Source organism: Nipponia nippon, unplaced genomic scaffold, assembly GCF_047370975.1.
Source record: "Nipponia nippon isolate SJK-2023a ecotype South Korea unplaced genomic scaffold, ASM4737097v1 scaffold_27, whole genome shotgun sequence".
NCBI classification, from domain to species: domain Eukaryota; kingdom Metazoa; phylum Chordata; class Aves; order Pelecaniformes; family Threskiornithidae; genus Nipponia; species Nipponia nippon.
Genome location: NW_028262344.1, coordinates 4321367 through 4340214, shown reverse-complemented (window position 1 = coordinate 4340214; position 18848 = coordinate 4321367). Strand labels below are relative to the sequence as shown.

Below are 18848 nucleotides of genomic sequence, written 5' to 3'. Positions count from 1 at the left end.
AGGACCTTCGCAAAAGCAACCCAGGGTCACCCAGTGGATTTTCAGTCCATCTGAAGTTCTCGGTCATTTCAACACTTGAGCTCATCGAGACTCTTCCGTCTCCCTATATTTTTAACAGGAAAAATAACTATCTCAAAGTTTTCCTGTCGAAAGCCGCAATTTTGTTTTCTGTTGCAGATTTCTTTCCAAGCTGTGCCTGCCCAAAGGTGATTCATGGTGTTTATAGTCCCGTTTCGTTCCCCTTTCTGAATTTCTTGGCCGATTTCCATTTCCCAGGCCCCAGCCTGGCTCCTCTCTACCTGCACCAGTGCTGCGTTTGGGGACCGTGGTGTCCTCGGGCTCCCAGCCCGTGGCGGTGGGCAACGTCCAAGCCGTCCCTGTCAGTGATGGGCTGAGCCCTTCCCATGGCTGCTGGCCCTCTGGCTCTCAGTTTGGTGGGTGCTTTTTGCTCAGTTGGTGGAATAAATGATGCCTTCGCCTCCTGTTGTGACATTTCTCTTTTCCTTTCCAGTGCCGAGCTGGTGTGAGAAGCCACGGGGGAAGTATTTTTAGCAAGCTGGAGCAGCAGCAGATGTCCATCTGCAGGTAGAGGGGAAAAGGGACCATCTTGGTGTCTCGCCCTTAAGGAAGACGGCATCCACATTTACCAGATGTTACGTGAGACGAGTGTGTGCCACGGGATGACGCTGGCATCCGTCGCCCCAGTGGATGACACTTGGATTCCAGGATTCCTATTTCCATATTGGAGCTGGGCAGAACTACCAAAACAGTACAGCCGAGCGATGCCCCCAGCTGCGGGTGCAGACAAGAGCACAGTCTGGAGCCCTTGCGTGAGCACCAGGGACACATTTGGGGTGAACGCTGGCTCCTGGTAACCTTATGAAAGCTCCAGATGACTTCTGCGAGCAGTGACGGCACCTCCAGCAGGAGCACAGCTTCTCCCGTCCAGCTGAGGATCATCTTCTGGACTGGAAGCAACAGCTTAAATTCACAGCTCAGAGCATCCCAGCTGGGTGGTAGCTCCTGAAATCATTGCTTTAAGGGGTCCTGGCTAGCTGAGAGCCTCGAGCAGCGAGAGGAGCCTGCAGCAGACCCAGCTCCTGCATACCAGCTTCTTGGTGGCCACCACCAAAGCCTCCAAGCGCGAGAAAGTGCCCGGAGCCTCTTTATTCACTGTCACACCCAAGACAGCCCTGAACTCGGTAGGCGTTTCCGTTCCACACACAGAATTGCTTAAAGTTCCTGCTTTCAAAGAACAAATTTGTAAATGCTGGGATGGGGCATGATTCCTCCACAGTGGCACCCAAGAGGACCAGCCACGATGCTTTAATTAATGGCATCCTGATAGCGTGTCACGCGGTTGTGCGAGATCCAGGACTGAGAGGATTAGAGTGTCGCCGAAAACGTGCGTGGCCGTCATTTGAAAAGAGGCAAAACGTAGCTTTTTTTAGAAAGGCTGTTCCAAGAAACTGGTTTTCTGCGAGGAACGTCTGGATCGCATGCAGCCTCGCTCTCCCCAACACCGGGAGCAGGCTGCAGACAAACAACTTCTTGAATTAGATTTCATGGGAAATTAAAGGCATGAAGAGACCTGTCACAAGAATTAAAGTCTGAACCGGAGCCAGACAGCTTCAAACAGATGTTGGACTTCAGCAGGAGAATATTTCTTTGTTTTACTCGGCATTTTCCCATACAGAAAAGGAACATCTGTTCCGATGCTTTCGCAGTGCTCCTCAACTGAGATAGGCGGGGATTATCCCCTGCTAGAAGAGAAGCAACTGGCCACCAAAGCCCCCTTGGCTTCGCTCCTCCCGGAGAAGAGGGCGAGGCCGGTTACGCGTTGCTCCGCTCTGCAACGGACACGCTGAGGCTATCTCAGTGGACGCAGGCTGATCGCGGTACCTGTACGTCCTTCGTGCTTGCAGATGGCGAGGTGAAAAGGTTGCATTCAGGCTGCTCATCAATAGAAGACGGATCCCTCAGCAGGGTTTTCTTTGGCCTCTGGGAGGTGCTTCAATAAGGGGCAAATTCTGGGGTTCGTCTGTCTTGCAGAAAAACCCGAATATCCAGTGTGCTTCAGTTTGGGCTGTTGTGGCAAGGCTGTTGTAGCCCCTCTCCTCTTTTTTGGACAAGTTTTAGACGATATTCCTCGCAATGTTTAACTTATCCTCAGGCCTGGGAGCTGAAACTGAGCCAGGCAGCCCAGGATGCAGAGGAGAGCCATGCGTGGAGGTCCTGGGGAGCTCTCCAGCAGCATCTCCCAGTTACAAGAATTCACTTTTCAAACTTGCAACACAAAACCAATTTTGTGGCCAAAGATTCCTGACTTTTTCCCTTGGTCCCCTGAGAAAATGAGGCGTTTGCCACTGCACGCTCCCTGGTCCTGCTCTGTAGATGACTTATTTTCCATAGGGTGCATCCCAACCACATGCAACGAAGGGGAAAAGGTCAGGGAGGGAATGAAATGATGTCCCACGGAGAGCTGGCAGCAGAAGGAAGGGATAGCATGGTGTAAAGAGCAGGGAGAGGTGGGACAGCCGGATTCTGCCTTAGCTGAGAGGCACGAAACAGCTGGGACGGGGGACGTCGTGCCAATGGCGGGGTCCCCGGTGCTCTCCCAGCTGCGGCAGGTGTTGCCGTTTGCACACACAGGTCAGGATGGTACGAACACCGCGGGGGGCTAAGCCCCGGCTGCGCGGAGATGGGTGAGGCGGACCTGCTCGTCTGGGGTTTGCCGTCATCTCCAGCAGTGGAGGTGCACGTAGAAAGTGCCGAGAGGCAGCAGGAGGTACGGCCGGGTGGGAGAGCCGGGAGCAGCCGGGTGAATGATGAAGCTGGAATTGGGAACGCGCCCTTGGGAGATACCCGTTCACCATCATTGCCACCCATTCCCAGTGAAATGAAGTTCAAGAAGTGCCTGATGTCTCCGGGCTGGGAATACCCTGGGTGAGCAACTACGGCAGAGCTGCGCGTGGGGTGGCCGGGGAGCTGGGCTGCGTCCTGGCGGATCGGCGGCACCAGGAACGGCACCGGGAGAGGGGAGGATGCGCCTGTGCATCTGTCCCTGTCCAGAAACGTGATGTACAGTAAGAAACGGTTTAAAACCTCGATTAAAGGGTGCCATTTTTGTGACGAGCCCAGCCCTAAATTCGCTGCAGCTCTCGTGGGGGTTTTACTGCTGGGAGCTGGCGAGCATCTCGTTAGGAGCTTGTCAAGAGCAAACTTCTGGGAGAGCTTGCTCTGGAGCGCGGGTAGCATCTGGGAGCCAGCTCGGTGCTTTCCCCGCTTTTTTTTGGAAGCGGGGTTACTTCTGTCACCTCCGTCCGCTTGCTTAATTGCAGCCATCTTGATCAAACGGCCCTCGCCCCCCTCCCTCCGCAGCTCTGGCTATTCACTAATTGAAATGCCTAATGAGGTCCCAGGGGTCTCCTGCAGAGATGGAGCTAATTAGGGGCTCCGCCACGAATCCAGCGAGCAGCAGCAAATGAAGCTAAGGTTTCCTCGAACCTGCTTTTTTGCGAGGGGCCGGGGGGAGGGCGCACCAGATGTCCTGCTTCCCCGCTCCGCACCGGGGTACGGCTGGCGCGCCGCGGACTCCGGGCTCCTGCCAAAGCAGCTGGTGCAGAGGCAGTGGCTACACTTAATACATTTTAATTAGCATCATTAAATTCTTCCATTTGCTAATTGTTTCTCCTTTTGATCCCTTATCCTGACCAGATTAGCCCTCGGGGGAAATGGGCGGGAGGGGGGACGCAGACGCTTCTGACGAGGTGAGGACTTTATTATCTCCAAGCGCGGGGTTGCCACCGGACCTCGGGACACCATGCTGAAACCCCCCGGTTGGTGCTAAACTACAGGCCAGATTTGTTTGTCCAGCCCGTTCTTGGCCGTTCTCAGAAAGAGTCATCCCCAAAAAGCGACATCCCACAAGGATTTATGAGAGGAGGCGGTACTGGTCTAGGAAACCAACCAACACCTCGCTTAAGTTCGAATGTAAAGGAGTTGTTTTTCAGGCAATAAAGGACCGGCAGCTGCCATCACGGTGGGAAGCAGCTGGGTGGGACCGAAAGAGAATTTCCTCCTCCCGCTTTGCAGCAGACAGAGATAATAATCCTCGATCCTCCTTCTTTTCCTCCTGCCGTCTACATCCGCGTCATCGTGCCGAAGCCAGAAGCAGCTTCCTTGTCGTCCCGGTCGATGGCAGCTTCCCGCTCCTCGGGCTGCGCGGAGAGGGTGCAGCCGCTCGGAGGTTAGGTGAGGTCGCCGGTCCTGTTTATCACGTTTTAGCCAAGAAAACCGTTGAAGGAAAACGAGCCTGGTGCGAGCCACCAGGCGCTGAGCTGATGTCAGCCTCGTCCTCGGTATTTTGGGCAGAATTCTGTTCCCAGATGCATTGTTGTAAATCCAGAGGAACTTGGCCTCCGTTCAGTTACTCTTGACTTCCAGGGGTGCGAGTGAAAGCCGAACTGGCTGGGCATGAGAAATAGCCTCGCTTGTCTGTTTTAAATCTCAACAAAAGCATTGGGCCAACTGTTCTTCTGTCTCCTTAGAAAGGCAGGCATGGGCAGAACCGAGCTGCTAGGATTATTGGAATGTATTGAATTGAATAGAGGATCGGAAAAAAAAGGAGAAAAATCAACCACAGAATCCATCATCCTTGAGGCCAAGTCAGGATTATTCCCCGAAGTATGATCGCTGTGCGGGACTCATTTGGTTTGCGTGTTGGATGACATTGTGATAGTTTTCTGTGTTTTAGCGTTAAACGGACCGACCGGGGCAGCTAACGAATTCGTGGCGTTACTGCGATTCCTTCCGGAGACGCGCGAGGCGTCGCTGCTTGTCCTCCCGCACGCAGTGCCGCGGGGCGCCGCGGTACGGGCGCAACGGCGCTGGTGACACCGCGCAACGGCGGGAAGCGCGCGTGGTCCGCGGCGGCTGAGCGCCGGGGAGGTTCGTCCTGGGCAGAGGTGAAGGCAAATCCGTTGATCTGAAGGGGAAGAAGTGAGATGACGGGGAAGACAGATTGGGATTGCTGCTAATAAGCCAAATTACGGGGACGTAACGGCACAATTCATGCTTCTGGGAAACTATCAAAGGTCCGGCTGGTTTGGGAAGGACAGGCAGGGCAAAAGCTGGAGAGAAAGCCTTATGAAGAGCGATGGACGCCCGTGCCGATGTCCCTGAACAGAGGGAGACAGACCCGTGCAACACGAGGAAGGCCCAGGGAGAACATCTGGAGCTCTTTGTTCTACCGGGATCCCCCAAAAGCCGCGGCCCGGCAGAGGTCTGCTGGAAAAGGAGCAGAGCGGGAGGCAAACCCCCCGAGAGGGTCTCGGACAGCGGGCGGGGACAGCCTTCGGACACAGCGGGTGATGCGCGGCGGGAGGACGACGGCAGGGGACGTCAGTCGCGGCTCAGGGACACGCAGCGCCGCAGCCGCCTCGGCTCGCCACCGTAGGGTCGCGGTTCGTGGACCTGAGGGCGTCGAATCCGCCCGAGGAGCTCGGGCGCGGGCGTCAGACCCCCGCCGCGGCCCAGCCGTGGCAGAAGGACGCTGGAGGGCGCGAGGGCCTCGCGGCGTCCCAGCCCCGGCTTCTCGAGGCCCGGAGACAGACCCCAAGGGGGCAGGTTTTACCCCAAAATGCCGCGTTTGCCCCAAAGGTGGAGCAGGTTTGCAGAGGCAGCCGTGCCCGCGCTGCGGCACTGCGCCTGGCACGCGCCGTGGGCAGTTAAGCCCCGCCCTCAATTTGCATAAGCCCCACCTAATTAGACTGGGCAATGGCCCGTGGTCCCTAAGCCCCGCCCCATTCTCCACAAGCCCCACCCTGATTCCAACAAGCCACGCCCCATTCTCCCAACCCCCGCCCCCGAGTCCCAACAAGCCCCGCCCCAGTCTTAGCAAGCCGCGCCCCGATTCTCAACAAGCCCCGCCCCACCCTTAGGAAGCTCCGCCCCTATTACCCACAAGCCCCGCCCCTTATCAGCAAGCCCCGCCCCAGCCCCTCCAAGCCCCGCCCCTTCCCGTGTCTCACCTGCGGCCGTTCCCGCTCCCGCCCGCCGCCTCCCGGCTCTCGCGAGATCTCCTCCGCAGGCCGCGCGCTCCTGCCGGAAGCGGAAGCGGAAGCGGGCGGGGGCGGTGCGGGCCGTTCGGTGGGGCCGCCATGCCGCTGCGGCTGCTCCTCCTGCTCTTAGCGCTCTGCGCCGCCGCTCGGGCCGAGGGTGAGTGACCGGCCGGGGCGGCCCGAGGTGCCCGGGGCCGGGGCAAGCAGTGAGAGGGCGCCCGCGGCCGGGGAAGCCCGGGGCGGGGGGGGGGGGACACACACACGGGGGGACCGGCGGGGAGGGCAGCGGCCGGGGCGGGGGGGAGCGGTTGGGGTGGGCGAGCGGCGAAGCCGGGGCAGCGCTTGCCCTCGGCCGGGGTCTGACGCGGGCGCTGGGCTTGCGGGGGCTCCTCTGCCGCCGGGCCCCTCCTGCGTGCGGCGGGGCCGGGGTCCCTCCGGGGGGACCCCGCTCCGCTCCCCGCCGCCCCGCTGGGGGGTTCCTTCCCCCCGGCAGCGGCGGGGCCGCCGTGTCTCCGGCAGCCGGGCACGCTGCTCGCAGCGGGGGCGGGGGCAGGCGGTGACCGCGGCCTCTCTCTGCTGGCAGCTCCCGGGCCGGGGCCAGAGGCAGCGGGGACCAGCAGCCCCTCAGCAGGCGCTGGGGGAGCCGCCCGGCCGGGAGCACCCGATGGGCAGGAAACCCGGAGCCGAGAGCGCAAATCCACCGGAGAGCAGCCCTCTGAATCCAATCCACCCAACGGCAGCGGTCCCAAATCGGGCACGAATAACGGAGGAATGAGGGAAGAGGACAAGGACAAGGACAAGGAAAAAAAGGACAAGGAAAAGGAGGGCACGGACGTGTCTCACCAAGGCACCAGCGGCGAGCAGCAGACCAGCGGCCAGAGTGGTGGCGGCCAAGGCAGCAACACGAGTTACCAAAACAGCAACGGCAATGGCAGTGCCGGTGACCAGGGCGGCGGCGGCGGTGCCAGTGAGCAGGGCGGCAGCAGCCCTGGTACCCAGGGCAACAACGAGACCCAGGGCAACAACAGCCAGAACCAGAGAGACAACCAGGAGAGCAACAACAAGAACAAGGATGGCAACGAGGATGGCAACAACGGGACCCAGAGCAACAACCAGGACAGCAGCAGCACGGACCAGGGCAGCAACGGCACCAGCAGCAGCACGGACCAGGGCAGCAACGGCGCCAGCAGCAGCAAGACCCAGACCAACGGTGAGGGCAGCAGCGGCAAGAACCAGGGCAACGGCGGGGACGGCAACAACGGGGACAGCAAGGACAAGAACCATGGTGACAACGAGGACAGCAAGGACAAGAACCATGGTGACAACGAGGACAGCAAGGACAAGAACCATGGTGACAACGAGGACAGCAAGGACAAGAACCATGGTGACAACGGGGACAGCAAGGACAAGAACCATGGTGACAACGGGGACAGCAAGGACAAGAACCATGGTGACAACGGGGACAGCAAGGACAAGAACCATGGTGACAACGGGGACAGCAACAACGTGGACCAGGGTAAGAAGAACCAGGACAGCAACAACAGCCAGGACCAGGGCAACAACGTGGGCAGCAAAGACACAAACCAGGGCAGCAACACCGAGAACCAGGACAGGAACACAGAGAACCAGGGCAGTAACGGCGATAACCGGTCCAACAGCCAGGGCAATCAAATGAGCTCACCCACAAATCAAAACGTATCACCACAATTAACTTCCTCCACTGCCTCCACTGCTGAGGGCGACAGCGGTTTAGGCGATGGAGAAAGCCCTGGAGAGGAAGAAGATGGGGCTGAAGAAGGCAACGATGCCTCCTCCTTCAATAAGGAGAGAGAGAAGAGCATTCCTTCTCCCCCCAGGGGCCAGTCGGAGAGCAGCCACTTCTTCGCCTATCTGGTGACCACGGCCATCATCGTTGCTGCCTTATACGTAGCATATCACAACAAACGCAAGGTGAGTGGCTGTGCTCCTTACCTGGGCTCTCGACATCTCCCCTGCGCTGTCGGAGCCTCCTTTCCTCTTGCTGGTCACCGCTGCAGGTTGGGACCTGCTCGGTGGAAGGCCTCTCCCCTCGCCCTGACGTTTGCTTCTCTCCGATACCCCCCGCTTGCTGCGCGGCACGGGTTTGGTTAGCCTTAGCTTGAGCCGTGGTCCCCGGCAGCTTTGGGAGGAGCAGAGGGGTGTTGTAACCAGGAAAGGGGGTGAATCTCCATGGAAGCTGGGTGGCCTCGGCTCTGGTGGTTGTTTTCAGCTGAAGGAGGTGAAAAGGCAAAGATGTATGAAGTTACCCTGCGTTTTCTCGCTGACAATGAGTTTTCTATAGCAGGTTGCAGAAGACTTGTCCTTAAACAGTCTTGCGGGGGGGATGCAGCTCACATGATGTAACTGGCTTTTGCTGGGTTGTTTTTTCCTCCTGTAAAGCTGTTTTTGAGGTAGGAGAAAGAAAACAAATTCTTACTGTTGTCTGCCTATTAGGCAAACCTCATTATCACCTGCTTTCAATCTTAGCTGGGTTTAGATATTGGCGTTTGTTTGTTTCAAGTGCTTTTTCAAACGAAATACGGTCAGTAAAAGGAGGTGAGCGAAGCTGGGCTTTGGCCCGTTAGAAAGCGCTTGCGTTCCAAGTGAGAAAAAGCATATTTGGTCGCTGCTGTCCCACTCACCGTGTCCCCACTTCTCTCTCCAAAGATCATTGCTTTTGCTCTGGAAGGGAAAAGATCGAAAAGTGGTCGACGGCCCAAATCTGGCGATTATCAGAGACTGGATCAAAAGGTAAGATCTACCCGAAACGGGAGCGGGGAGAAGGTTGCAGTGCTTGGTGTATGCCGCAAATGCGATCTGTTGGCCTTTCGCGTTAGAGACGGTCACAAAGCCCCTACTTGGTTGGTGTTGGAAAGCAAATTTTTTAGCAAAAACCCCACTCTTGGTCTGGAAACAGAGGTTTGCCAGAAAATGGAAGCAATAATGCTGAGAGATGGTGGGAGAGGGGGCTAACGCAGAGCAGAAGTGTGTGAGTCTCGAGCTCAAGTGTGCTTAAGAATAGTTTGTTGCTGACTCAAATGACTTTTTCAAAGAAGTTTGTAGCAGGGGAAGGGTAGGATTCGGGGAGAATTCCCTTTCTTCTTCCCCTTGAAACTTTTTTCACCCGTTGTCCTTGAAGTCAGATGTGTCTGTAGTTGTTTTCTGCAATGGGAAGAGAAGGAGACGAGGACAGAAAATTTTTAAAAGTTGAGAAAGTTAAGCTGAAACTTTGCCTTTCAGAAGGCTGTCAGCATTCGGGGAACCGCAACGATGGCCGTTTCCAAACGCCGTTAGGGGTTTTGCATATAAACCTCAAGGCCGCGTCGTCCTCGGCTTGCTGTCAGCTCTGCAGCGGTGCAGCGCAGCGGTGGGGGTGGAAGCTCAGTTCTCTCCCTTCCCGAATCGCAGCCGTGCCTGGCTGGGGAAGCCGCCTGAGTTGATTTGCCTGCTTGAGCCTCCCCATTTAGCCTCCAATATTTTGGGAATTTGTTTCCTTTGCCCAGAATTTCCTGACTTGCCCCTGAGGCGCAGTAAAGCAGGCAGGCAGTTACAAAGAGCTTGGGTTTTATTTGAAAGCTCATGAGAGACACTCAGCCCGCTCAGACCCTGATGCTTTGTCAGAGTAGAAAAGCGATACTGAGCTTTCAAATTGTTTCAGCCTTTCTTTTTGCCTTCCCAGATCTAGGTTCCTCCCCGGATGTTCAGTGGAATAACGACGGCTGGCGATGGAAACGCAGTAACACTGGGACACCCACCGACTCCCCTGCTGTAGCGCTCTGAGTTGTAGCTGTGCTGCCGTGTTCAGATTTCAGACAACAGAAAGAAGGGGAAATGCTTTTCGGTTTGCACCTGCACCTTGGTAATGTCGAACCTCTCACTGCCTCGAAACGCGTTTCTCCTTTCCCGGCTGCCTGAAGATGAACTCATTTTCTTGCTTGGGCGTCTGGCTTCTGGCCTGTGACCCGGGACAAGCCGGTCCCCAGCACTTGACAGAACTTTTGTGTCCAAATGAAATGGAATTTGCCATCTACTGTACTGACGTCTCCTCTTGGGGGGGGGGGGGGGAAACCCGCCTGCGAAATGAGCCATCTGACTCTTCCCCTTCCAGAGTCATAGAGCTGCCTTTGTAACCAGCACAGTCTTGCTTGAGACACAGACGCTCTCCTCTTCTGTCCATTGTATTTGGATGCTAAAGTTCGCAGCGTGACTGATTGCACTAGTTTGGAAACGATCCGCCGAGGACTCTGATTTGATTTGGTTATTTTCTCTCTCTGTGATGAAGACAACGTTAGAGTTTATCATCTAGACTCTCTCTTCCATGCACATCTTTGGAACCGCTAGAGCAGTCTCTGGCCCTCGGGTTGTAGCTTAAACTTCCTCCCCTGCATCCTATGCTCCGCGCGGGTCTTTTCCCTCCCAGTCCCCAGAGTTCAGGTGTTTGCACTAAAGGTTGCAGTTCGATGCTGTGAAGGAGGGCAGGCTAGGCTTAGAAAGCTTCGTGCCAAATTGCCGCGGTGTAGTTGTAGCAGACTTTGCCTTGGCAGATTCCTTTCCTACCCCTTGTCAAATGTAGTTAGGTGGTAACGTAAAAATGTACGGTAATCCCGAAGCGTTTGGGATGAATGAAACTTGCGGTCATTCAAACCTCTTCCTCAAAATGCAGTACTGAGGCCCTGGAGCTTTCAGCTCCACTGAACGAGCCTCCGTCGGCCGCAGAGCTCGCTGCGGCCGAGCGCTCAGCCACGGCTCTTGCTGAAGAAGCGCCGCTTTCTCGCCCGGTCGAGAGGCGAGGTGGCTGCTCGCCCCCCGGGTGGCACGAGCCTTGGCGGCGCCGCGCCTGCCCAGCGCCTCTCGCCTTGGGAAACCGTTGTAGCTGGCGGCGCGGGCGCCGTCTCTTCTGCCTGTGAGTCACCACGGGGCGTCTTCTCCCCAAGGTCACCTCCTGAGCAGGTGACCGACATGTGAAAGGGCTTGTGGCACAGCCGGCACCTCTTCCCGCTCCCCGCGGCTCTGCCGGCCCCGGCTTTGAGGAGTTCTGGGTGCGTGAATGTACACATAACCGGCTGCTCGTCGCTGAGCTGCTCGCTTCGGCGTGCTGTGGAGCGCTTCAGCTAGGGCCTGGGACGTACTGCTTATATTTAAGGCTGCAAAACACATTGAGTCACGAGTTACAGCTGTGAGGTGGTTTTTATTTTTGTAGTTCTACTCCAAAGATGTTTGTTTGAGACAGTACGTTTCTGAAGAAGGTGTGAAGTGCCTGCCCGGCTCGTGCTTTTGTTTTTTGTGATATGGGCAGAACAAAATTGGTATGAGGCATTTAGAGCTCTTCACACGGGTGCCCATCCGCGCCCGAAGCTCGCGCCGGCCGTATGTGAGTCACCCTCGCCGCGCGCTTGCTGACTGACTGCGCAGGAAGAATCCCCGTCGGGGTGACTTCCCGCCAGCTGGCTGCAAAAGCGACTTGGGGGATGAGGCCGGCCTTTTGCCGGCCTTCCCGAGGCTGCGAACAATTGGTAATCTGCCCTGTGGTTGCTAAAGATAGTCGCGTTTGACAAGGGCAAAGGCGTTTCCTTGTCTGGACACGAACGATACAGCTGTATTTTTTTTTTTTTCCTCTAGTGGTTCATTCCCCACGTAAGAGGGGAGAAGGGGCTTGACCCTCTCTTAAAAGAAGAAGCCTCTTTTTTCTTTTTTTTTTTTTGCTGGCTTTAGCAAGCACAAAGAGCAGGAGAAAGTCCCTCTTGGCTTTAAACAGCTTTCAAGGTTTCCCTATAAGCTTTTCTGATGCTACAAGTACTTGCAGAAGCTATTTTGGAGAACAGGAGTGTGAGGTGGAGGGAAGAGAAAGGAAAACAAGTCTGGGAACATAACCCGTGGGGAAATGTGCCTTCTGGAAAGGGTGGGAGCTCCTGCAACAAGACTCCGCTGTTTCAGAGATCCCGTAGGATACGTCTGCGGCTCGCTGTTGTGCGGCTGATTTATGGACAGGATGCGGGGTGGGAGGGGGTGGCTTTTGTCTTCTGATGGCGGGGGAAAAAAAAGCATATTCCAAGATGTGAAATGCCATGTGCTTCCGAGCTGCTCCTGCGCGCGCTGTTTTCCTGCTTTGTCCTGTTCGGTTTTGAAATTGAAGGGTAATTTACAAGGGTGTTTTTTCACCGTCTGCTTGCTTTTCTATCCCGCGAGCTTTCTCAAATGCCTCTCGGTCCTCTGTCGTTCCGCGTCGTGTTGGGAGTGCCGCCCCCGTTGCCAGCAGTTGGCTGCGCACAGCCGGCCGAAGCGAGGGAGGTCTGCGGAGAGCGGGACCCTCGTACCTCCACCGTCGCGAGTGTCGGGCTGGACCCAGCACCAGCTCCTTCGTCAGGCTAACGAGGACGTACCTCACATCTCGCTGGACGCCGTTGCTTTGCTCGGTCCCCAGCGTGGCTCCGGCAAAACAGAAATGCCCGGTGCCTGGGAAGCGCAGGGTTTGGGGAGAGGCAGAGCGAAATCGGGGGACTCCCCCTCAATCTCCTCCTGCCCAGCAGTTCCCGAGGCTGGCGTGTTTCTGGCAACGGTCGCCGTAATTGTCCGAGCCGCGTGCGACCTCTGGGAATGACTCCCGGTTTGTTGATCTTTATGGTATTTAAATTTATGCAATGTGATTCAAACGGGTCAAGGTGCACGTAACCTTTTCCCTTTGGACGCAACACGTTTTGAATGGACGGTATCTGTCGGTATGTAGGATTTTTGCCAAATGTTACCGCTTTCAGGCCAGCTGCCCTGCCGGTTTGAATCAGCAAATGGTTTGTTTTCTGCTGCAGTGAAATGCAACTTGCTTTGAAGGATCAGAATTTTTATATTTCTTGGTACTTTTTTTTTTCCTGTGTGGTGAAGTCAATAAATGGATTTAAGAAAAATAAATAAGGAGGTTTCACCTCTTTTTTTTTTTTTTTTTGTGCGTGTTCTTTTCATGGTCTCCTTTGAAACCTGGCAACAACGGTGCAGGTTAGTTCCTCTTTGTGCAAAAAGAAAAAGAAAAAAAAAAAAAAAAAGGTTTTAACAAAACCAGCGCTCTTTGAGCTGAGCGGTTCGCGTTGAGACCAACCCTGTGGGCGGAAGGAGCCGAGACAGGTTTCAGCCGAGAGCGGATCTGAAACATTTCCAGTCTGCTTGACGATCACCTGTAGCGACAACCCTGTTCCTCTTGCCCGTCTCGGTCCCTCGGGCGCGTGGTAGCGAGCTGGGTTAGTTAGAACCTGACCTTAAGATAGAGTCTAAACTGCTTTTAACAGAGCTCCGTTGTGGATCTCTCCTGTTGTATTTCTTCTTTCACCCGCAGGGAGGCTCCGAGGAGGATGCAGCCCGCATCCCAGCACAGCCCGTCTCTGAGCAGCAGAGACTGGGAGAGACTGGGAAAGAGGGCACCCGGTGGTGCCGCTCTGGTTCCCTGCGGCGAGAGCAGCCTGCGTGGGACGCTGCCGCCCGCCCAGCCGCGGAAAGGGGACGAGACGGTGCCACGAGCACCAGCAGATGATGAAGGCGCTTCTGGGTAGCGCTTACTGCTGCTTCCTGCAGTAAATGGAAGAAACGCTCTCCTTTCCCCCACTTTTTCCCTAAAAGGAGGGAATCCACCCTCCTGCCCTCTCCTCCAGCTGGGCCGGGCACCAGCTGCCTGGCAGTGAGCGCCGAGGACGGGCGAGGGAAAAGGGAGGGCCACTTGTTTTCCTGTTGACGGGGTTGCTGAGAGCTTGAGGGAGGGGAAAAAGGGTGGAAGTAGGGGACTCAAATGAAAATTCTCCATTCGCGTGCACGTGGGGTTGTGGGATTGAGTGCTCCTCCGGGTCTTCCTACGAGGAGATGAGCGCACCGCTCTGCTGCGTGGCCTTAGGGTGATTTCCCCAAGAAACAAGGGCTACTGAATGGTGCTCCAAGAGCTCTTTGAACCCCTTGTCCGCTTCCACCCTGATTTGAGCGCGCTGTAAAGGTCTCAAACCTATTTTATCCCACAGGTGGAGTGAATGTAGCGGGGAAGGAACAGCCCTGGTCCCTCAAGGGAGAGAGGCAGCAGCACGAGCAGCCCGTCAGGCGTGCCGGGACGCGGTGAGTGCCGAGCGTGGGTTGTGCCGGGGTAGCTGCACCGCGCACCTACCCGTGAGTCAAAGTCCAGGAGGGGAAAAAACGCTAAATGAAACCAAAATTACCTGCCAGCTGGGTTGGGCTCTGCTTATCGGAGCTGGGTTGCGCGGGGCTACGCTGAGAAATACCGATACGGCCAGAGTTTATCCGAGAGGCCCTTAGGGCGGAGGCGGCGCGGGTTTAATGAAGAGCTTAATGCGTGAGCGCAGGGTGAAACTCTGCCGCGTCGGTGGAGGTCTTGGCCCCTTCAGCCCCTCCCTCCTCCTGCGACCGCCCGGGGACCAGTCCCCCGTCCCGCAGAGCGGGGCTGTCCCTGTGCTCGCACAGGAGCCGTTCAGGCTCTTTATTGACGGGGCTTTCGTGCTTATTCTTGGTACCAAAGAGACAGCAGCAGGAGAGGACGTGGAACAAATGTGTCAGGTCCACGAGGTGTCCCAACCCGTCCGTCCCCTCCGCTCGCATCCCGGCTGGAGCTTTTCCCCTCTGCCCTTGCTCACGTAAGAAGGAAGCTCCCAAAGACCCAGTTATCCATCGTGAACTCTTGGAGCTACCTTGAGCAAACACTCCCAAATCCACTCCCTGACCTCTGCTCCGGGTCTCGGTTTAACCCACCAACCTGCAAATCCTGCTAACCACCCTATTTTTTTATTTTTAAAGCCTTGACTTTTTGAACAGCCTCACGAACAAACAGCTCGAACATGAGGTGATCTTTACAGCAGGGCAGCAGTATTTTCATTATAGGTAGGGCACCAGCCAGGTAAACACATCAGCTTTGCCTCTGTAAGACAAAAGTCCGTGGCCTGTGCGGGTTTGTTGAGATTGTAAAAAAAAAAAAAAAAATAAGAGGATGAGATTGCATTTGCAAGGTTGGAGCTCTTTCGTGTAAGAAAACCAGGAGAGAAGCAGGTTTACGTCCCACTCCGGAGCCGTGGGCAGCCGTGGCTTGGGGCTGCTGCTGTAGGGCGTTTGGGTATCTCGGCATCATCATGTGCTTAAATCGGATGTTCCTGCTCTGCTGAAGGTCCCGTGGTAAGGTTTGCCCCAGCTGCACTTGGCTTGCTAAAACCTCCCCCCAGGCAGCTCCAACACGTCCCAGGCTGAGCCGGTCACCTTTCCAGAGGGGCTTTCTGTTGGTTTTCTCATAACTTGTCGTGTTTTGTCCATGCGTGACAGGGGAGTTCTTGCAGCCCAGCTGCTGCTCTTCGCCCCTTGGGCTTTTCTGCAGAGCTGGCAGCTCTCAAACACCGTCTGCCTCCTCCACGATGGGTGCCGAGAAGGGGAGGACCTCCTCCAGCAGGTTGGTGACGAAGCAGGGCATCTCCTTGCATCCCTTGTAGGTGCCCCTGGCCTGGCAGCAGAACGCCACCTCCCAGTTAACGCGGGTCATGAGGCGGTTGAGGTCCAGGTGACGTTCCTCGCCCTCCAGGACCTTGAGCAGGGCCCGGAGGAACATGGATCCGGAGAGGTTGAGGAAGGCCACGTAGCCTGCAGAGTGTAAAGGAAGGAGAGCAACGTTGGCTGGGCCGTGGCCCTGTGATGGCGGTGTTTCCAAAAGGAAGCGTTTTCGGCCAGCGTTGGTGTGTCGGGGGCTCTCCCTTACCTGGGCTGCAGGCGAACATCACGGCGGTTTGGGGAGGGATGGAGAGGTAGTGTGAGAAGCAGTCTGGCTCGCGCTCCGGCTCGGGCTCCCCGCTGTCGCACTCCACAACCACCCCCTGGTCGAGTTCTCCTCCCCGGCAAGCCTGCGGGCAGAACGGCTGTCGTGAGCTTGCCCTGCTCTGCTCTCTCCCTTTTGCCCGTCTCCGGGGCAAGCCTAAAGCTCCTGGGGGCTCCGGGGGCTCCCTGTGCACCCATAGCCCCCCCAAACCAAGCCTCCAACCCCTCCGGTGGTGCAGAGCCCCTCCCAGCTCCCATTCCCTGAGTCCTACAGCCCCCCATGGTCCTCTCCCACCTCCGTCCCCTTCCCATCTCATCCATCGAGCCTCCTCTTCCCTTCTCAGCCACGGCCGCTCGGCTTTGCCAAGGCTCTCTTCCCGACGAGCCTGGAGATGGGGCTCCCTCCTCCCTTCCCTCTGCATTTCTCACGAGGCTGATTCCCCTTCTCTTTGCATTTACGCCTCCACAGTAAATGCGGTGCTGCACATGCGAACCCAGAAATACACCTGGAAACGCAGAAGTCCCCTGGGAAAGCGCTGGCAGAGATTCCCCTTGGACTGCAGCCCGCGGGCAGCCCAGTTTGTGCACGGTCCTTTATTCTACGTGATGGTTTGGTCTTTCTCGCGGGGACGGAGTAGTGGTGGTGGGAAGGCGCTGGAGAGGGACTAGCGCTGCTGAGGCTGCGCTGAGGGCGCGTTTCACCCCTGCCTGGAGCCACCTCTGCTGGACGTGTTGGTCCCAGCACATCAGCACCAGCACGAGTTTTCCCCGCTGATGGAGGTGCCCAGACCAGTCGCCGGGTTCGTTGGCTTGTCTGGGGGACGTCCCCGGCTGTCGCTGCTCCCTGAGCAGCAGCCAAGCCCTTTACCAGCAGGAAACGAACGCCATGAGTGATTTGGACTTGCTTTCAGGTGAAAAGTCATCTGTGTATTTGCATAATGTTTGCCGAGCTCACGCTATCTGCTGGTATCCATCCAGCTGCTGAATTATTTGTGTTCAGTGATCTCATCCTCCCTGTCGGATCAGCGGTAAGGCGTACTTCCCGGGCTCCTTTCCTGCAAGGGCACGTTCACGCTCCCCGCTGCTTCACTGCTTGGGAACCAGCTGGGGGCTTTATTTTTTATCACCAGTTCCCAGCTGGGTTTCTCCCAGCCCTACCCCAGGAGTTTGCTGTGCCCAAATGTCACAGCAATGGGATTTGAAGGCAGCTTTTACCGATTCATCTGTATCCTGGTGGTGTCTGGGAGGAATATTTGATGCCAGCAGCGTCACGTGTCATGGCAAACAATTTGGTTTCAGCCCAGGCAGTCCAGAGGGTGCAAAGCAGCGGGAGAAACGCTCCTGTCTGGAGACACTGGGAAAAGACCGAGGCCGCTTCCCAAGGAAGGGACACGTGTGTGGGTGACGAGAGGCTGGGAGAGGAGGGTTTGCAGTGAGCAAGGAGACTTCAAAATCAGTGAAAGCATGAAAAAAAGAGAGGTTTGGATGTTGGAGGATTGTGGTGGGAAGCTGGGGAGCGAGGAAGGGAGCAAGGTCTCACACAGATGTACCAAAATCTACAATTAAACCAGATTTATACTGGCAGCAGCCTTAAGCCTCCTGCTTGTGCCAGTCTAATTCTGCACAAACCCAGCAAAAAGGGGATCCAGTTATCATCCAGCAGCCGTGTTACCTGGATAAAGAAGATTTTCGGGATTTTGGTGAGCACCCGACGCTGCTCTGAGGATAAAATCTGGAAAATCCGGGTCAGTTTAACGGGTTCTGAGTCGGAACCGAATATGACCCCCTCCTCTCCGTGGCTGGAGATGATGCTCACAAAGTACTCCCCGTGCTCGCAGCCGCACTCTGCAAAGACACGGCCAAACTGGTGCCTTCGAGCATCGAGGCGGGCTGTGGCCGGGGGTACTTGGACCCGGAGGTGGGAAACGGGAGTGGCTGGGCTTGGGGAAGACGAGGGGCTGGCGGGGGGACGTGTACCTTGCTGGTAGAGGTCTTCTATCTCCTTGGCCGTCTTGTTATGCATCAGCTTCACCTCGTAGTTGAGCCGTGAGAGTACCTTGGAAAGCTTCTCTGCTTCTCTCTTGGCCCCTCTCCGGGTCGCAAACACCACATCGCCGTCGCTGCCACAGAAATCGGTGTTGACGATGACAAGAGCCCGGTTTTGCCTTGGCTGCGACATGCTGGGGTGTCCCCTCCGAGGGTAGGTGGTCCCCAAACCCCCGCCGTGCTGGCGCGGAGGTCGGGCTTGTCTAGCGGTGAGCCCCGAGGGCTGCTTCGGGAAGCCCAAGGGAGCGTATCCTGCTCCGCCGGCTGACTCAGCACCAGCGCGGCTGATTTTCAAGGGCAAGGCGGGAGCGATGCCGTGTCACCCGCCGCGGCAGCGAGATGGCACCCGGGCGTGACTCATAGGGGCAGGAGAGGGCCGTGGCTCGCCCCGGGTTCAATGGGCATCGCCGGCTGCGAGAGGGCTGGGCTGGCACCGTCCAGCCTGGGGCATATGTGGGGAGGGGAAAGAAAAAGGGGTTTTTTCCCCAAGAGGATGGTGGCAGGGCTGGGGGATGCGAACGCCTGCATTGCCGGGAGCAGCCAGGCAATCCAGACTCGCCCTGTCTGAGTCTTCCCCAAAAAGCCAGGCAATTCCTGCTTCCCGTCGCTGGCGGTGGGGAAAACAGCCCCTTCCAGCTTCCCCCGCGAGCTCCTGGCAGGGCTTTTTGGCCAGGGCTGCTCATCGCCTAACCCTGCCCGCTCCCGGGGGCCAGCAGGCGCTGCCCGCCGGTGTTGCCCGCTTGGGGTACCCATTTGGGGCACTTCTGCAATTATTCCTCCCCGAAACAGCCCGTGCTGGTGCAGGATGAGCCCCAGCGCCACGCTCACAAGGACGGGTCTCAGCCGCATCCCCTCTCTCCTTCCCTTCCCAAAATGCCTGACCTGGAGCGTCGAAAAGCAGCCCTCCCCTGCCGCCAGCCCTGCTGAGCCCACATCACAAGGCACAGA

The 18848-nt window shown here is 56.9% G+C and overlaps 2 protein-coding genes across 2 annotated transcripts; one reads left to right on the top strand and one right to left on the bottom strand.

Annotated features, from left to right (window-relative positions):
* Positions 1-6061: 6061 nt before the first annotated feature.
* Positions 6062-10111, top strand: TGOLN2 (trans-golgi network protein 2). The gene is made up of 4 exons (XM_087762777.1): positions 6062-6219; positions 6646-8012; positions 8748-8831; positions 9760-10111. Exons 1-4 carry the CDS (start codon positions 6162-6164, stop codon positions 9763-9765), a joined length of 1515 nt encoding a protein of 504 aa, XP_087618903.1. The 5' UTR covers positions 6062-6161; the 3' UTR covers positions 9766-10111.
* A 2993-nt stretch (positions 10112-13104) lies between these two features.
* LOC104022617 (caspase-3) lies at positions 13105-18728 on the bottom strand. Its single transcript, XM_009476358.2, has 4 exons — positions 17832-18728; positions 17527-17699; positions 15799-15940; positions 13105-15683 (listed from the first exon to the last, which is right to left on the bottom strand). The coding sequence occupies exons 1-4, from the start codon at positions 18031-18033 to the stop codon at positions 15436-15438; spliced, it is 765 nt and encodes a 254-aa protein (XP_009474633.1). The 5' UTR covers positions 18034-18728; the 3' UTR covers positions 13105-15435.
* Positions 18729-18848: the final 120 nt, after the last annotated feature.

Coding starts and splice junctions, on each gene's coding strand:
- TGOLN2 (XM_087762777.1), top strand. CDS start 6,162: ATGCCGCTGCGGCTGCTCCTCCTGCTCTTAGCGCTCTGCGCCGCCGCT. Junction 6,220..6,645: donor CGCCGCCGCTCGGGCCGAGG/GTGAGTGACCGG, acceptor CTCTGCTGGCAG/CTCCCGGGCCGGGGCCAGAG. Junction 8,013..8,747: donor CATATCACAACAAACGCAAG/GTGAGTGGCTGT, acceptor CTCTCTCCAAAG/ATCATTGCTTTTGCTCTGGA.
- LOC104022617 (XM_009476358.2), bottom strand. CDS start 18,033: ATGTCGCAGCCAAGGCAAAACCGGGCTCTTGTCATCGTCAACACCGAT. Junction 15,941..17,526: donor CGAAAATCTTCTTTATCCAG/GTAACACGGCTG, acceptor TTCTGCCCGCAG/GCTTGCCGGGGAGGAGAACT. Junction 15,684..15,798: donor GATGTTCGCCTGCAGCCCAG/GTAAGGGAGAGC, acceptor TACACTCTGCAG/GCTACGTGGCCTTCCTCAAC.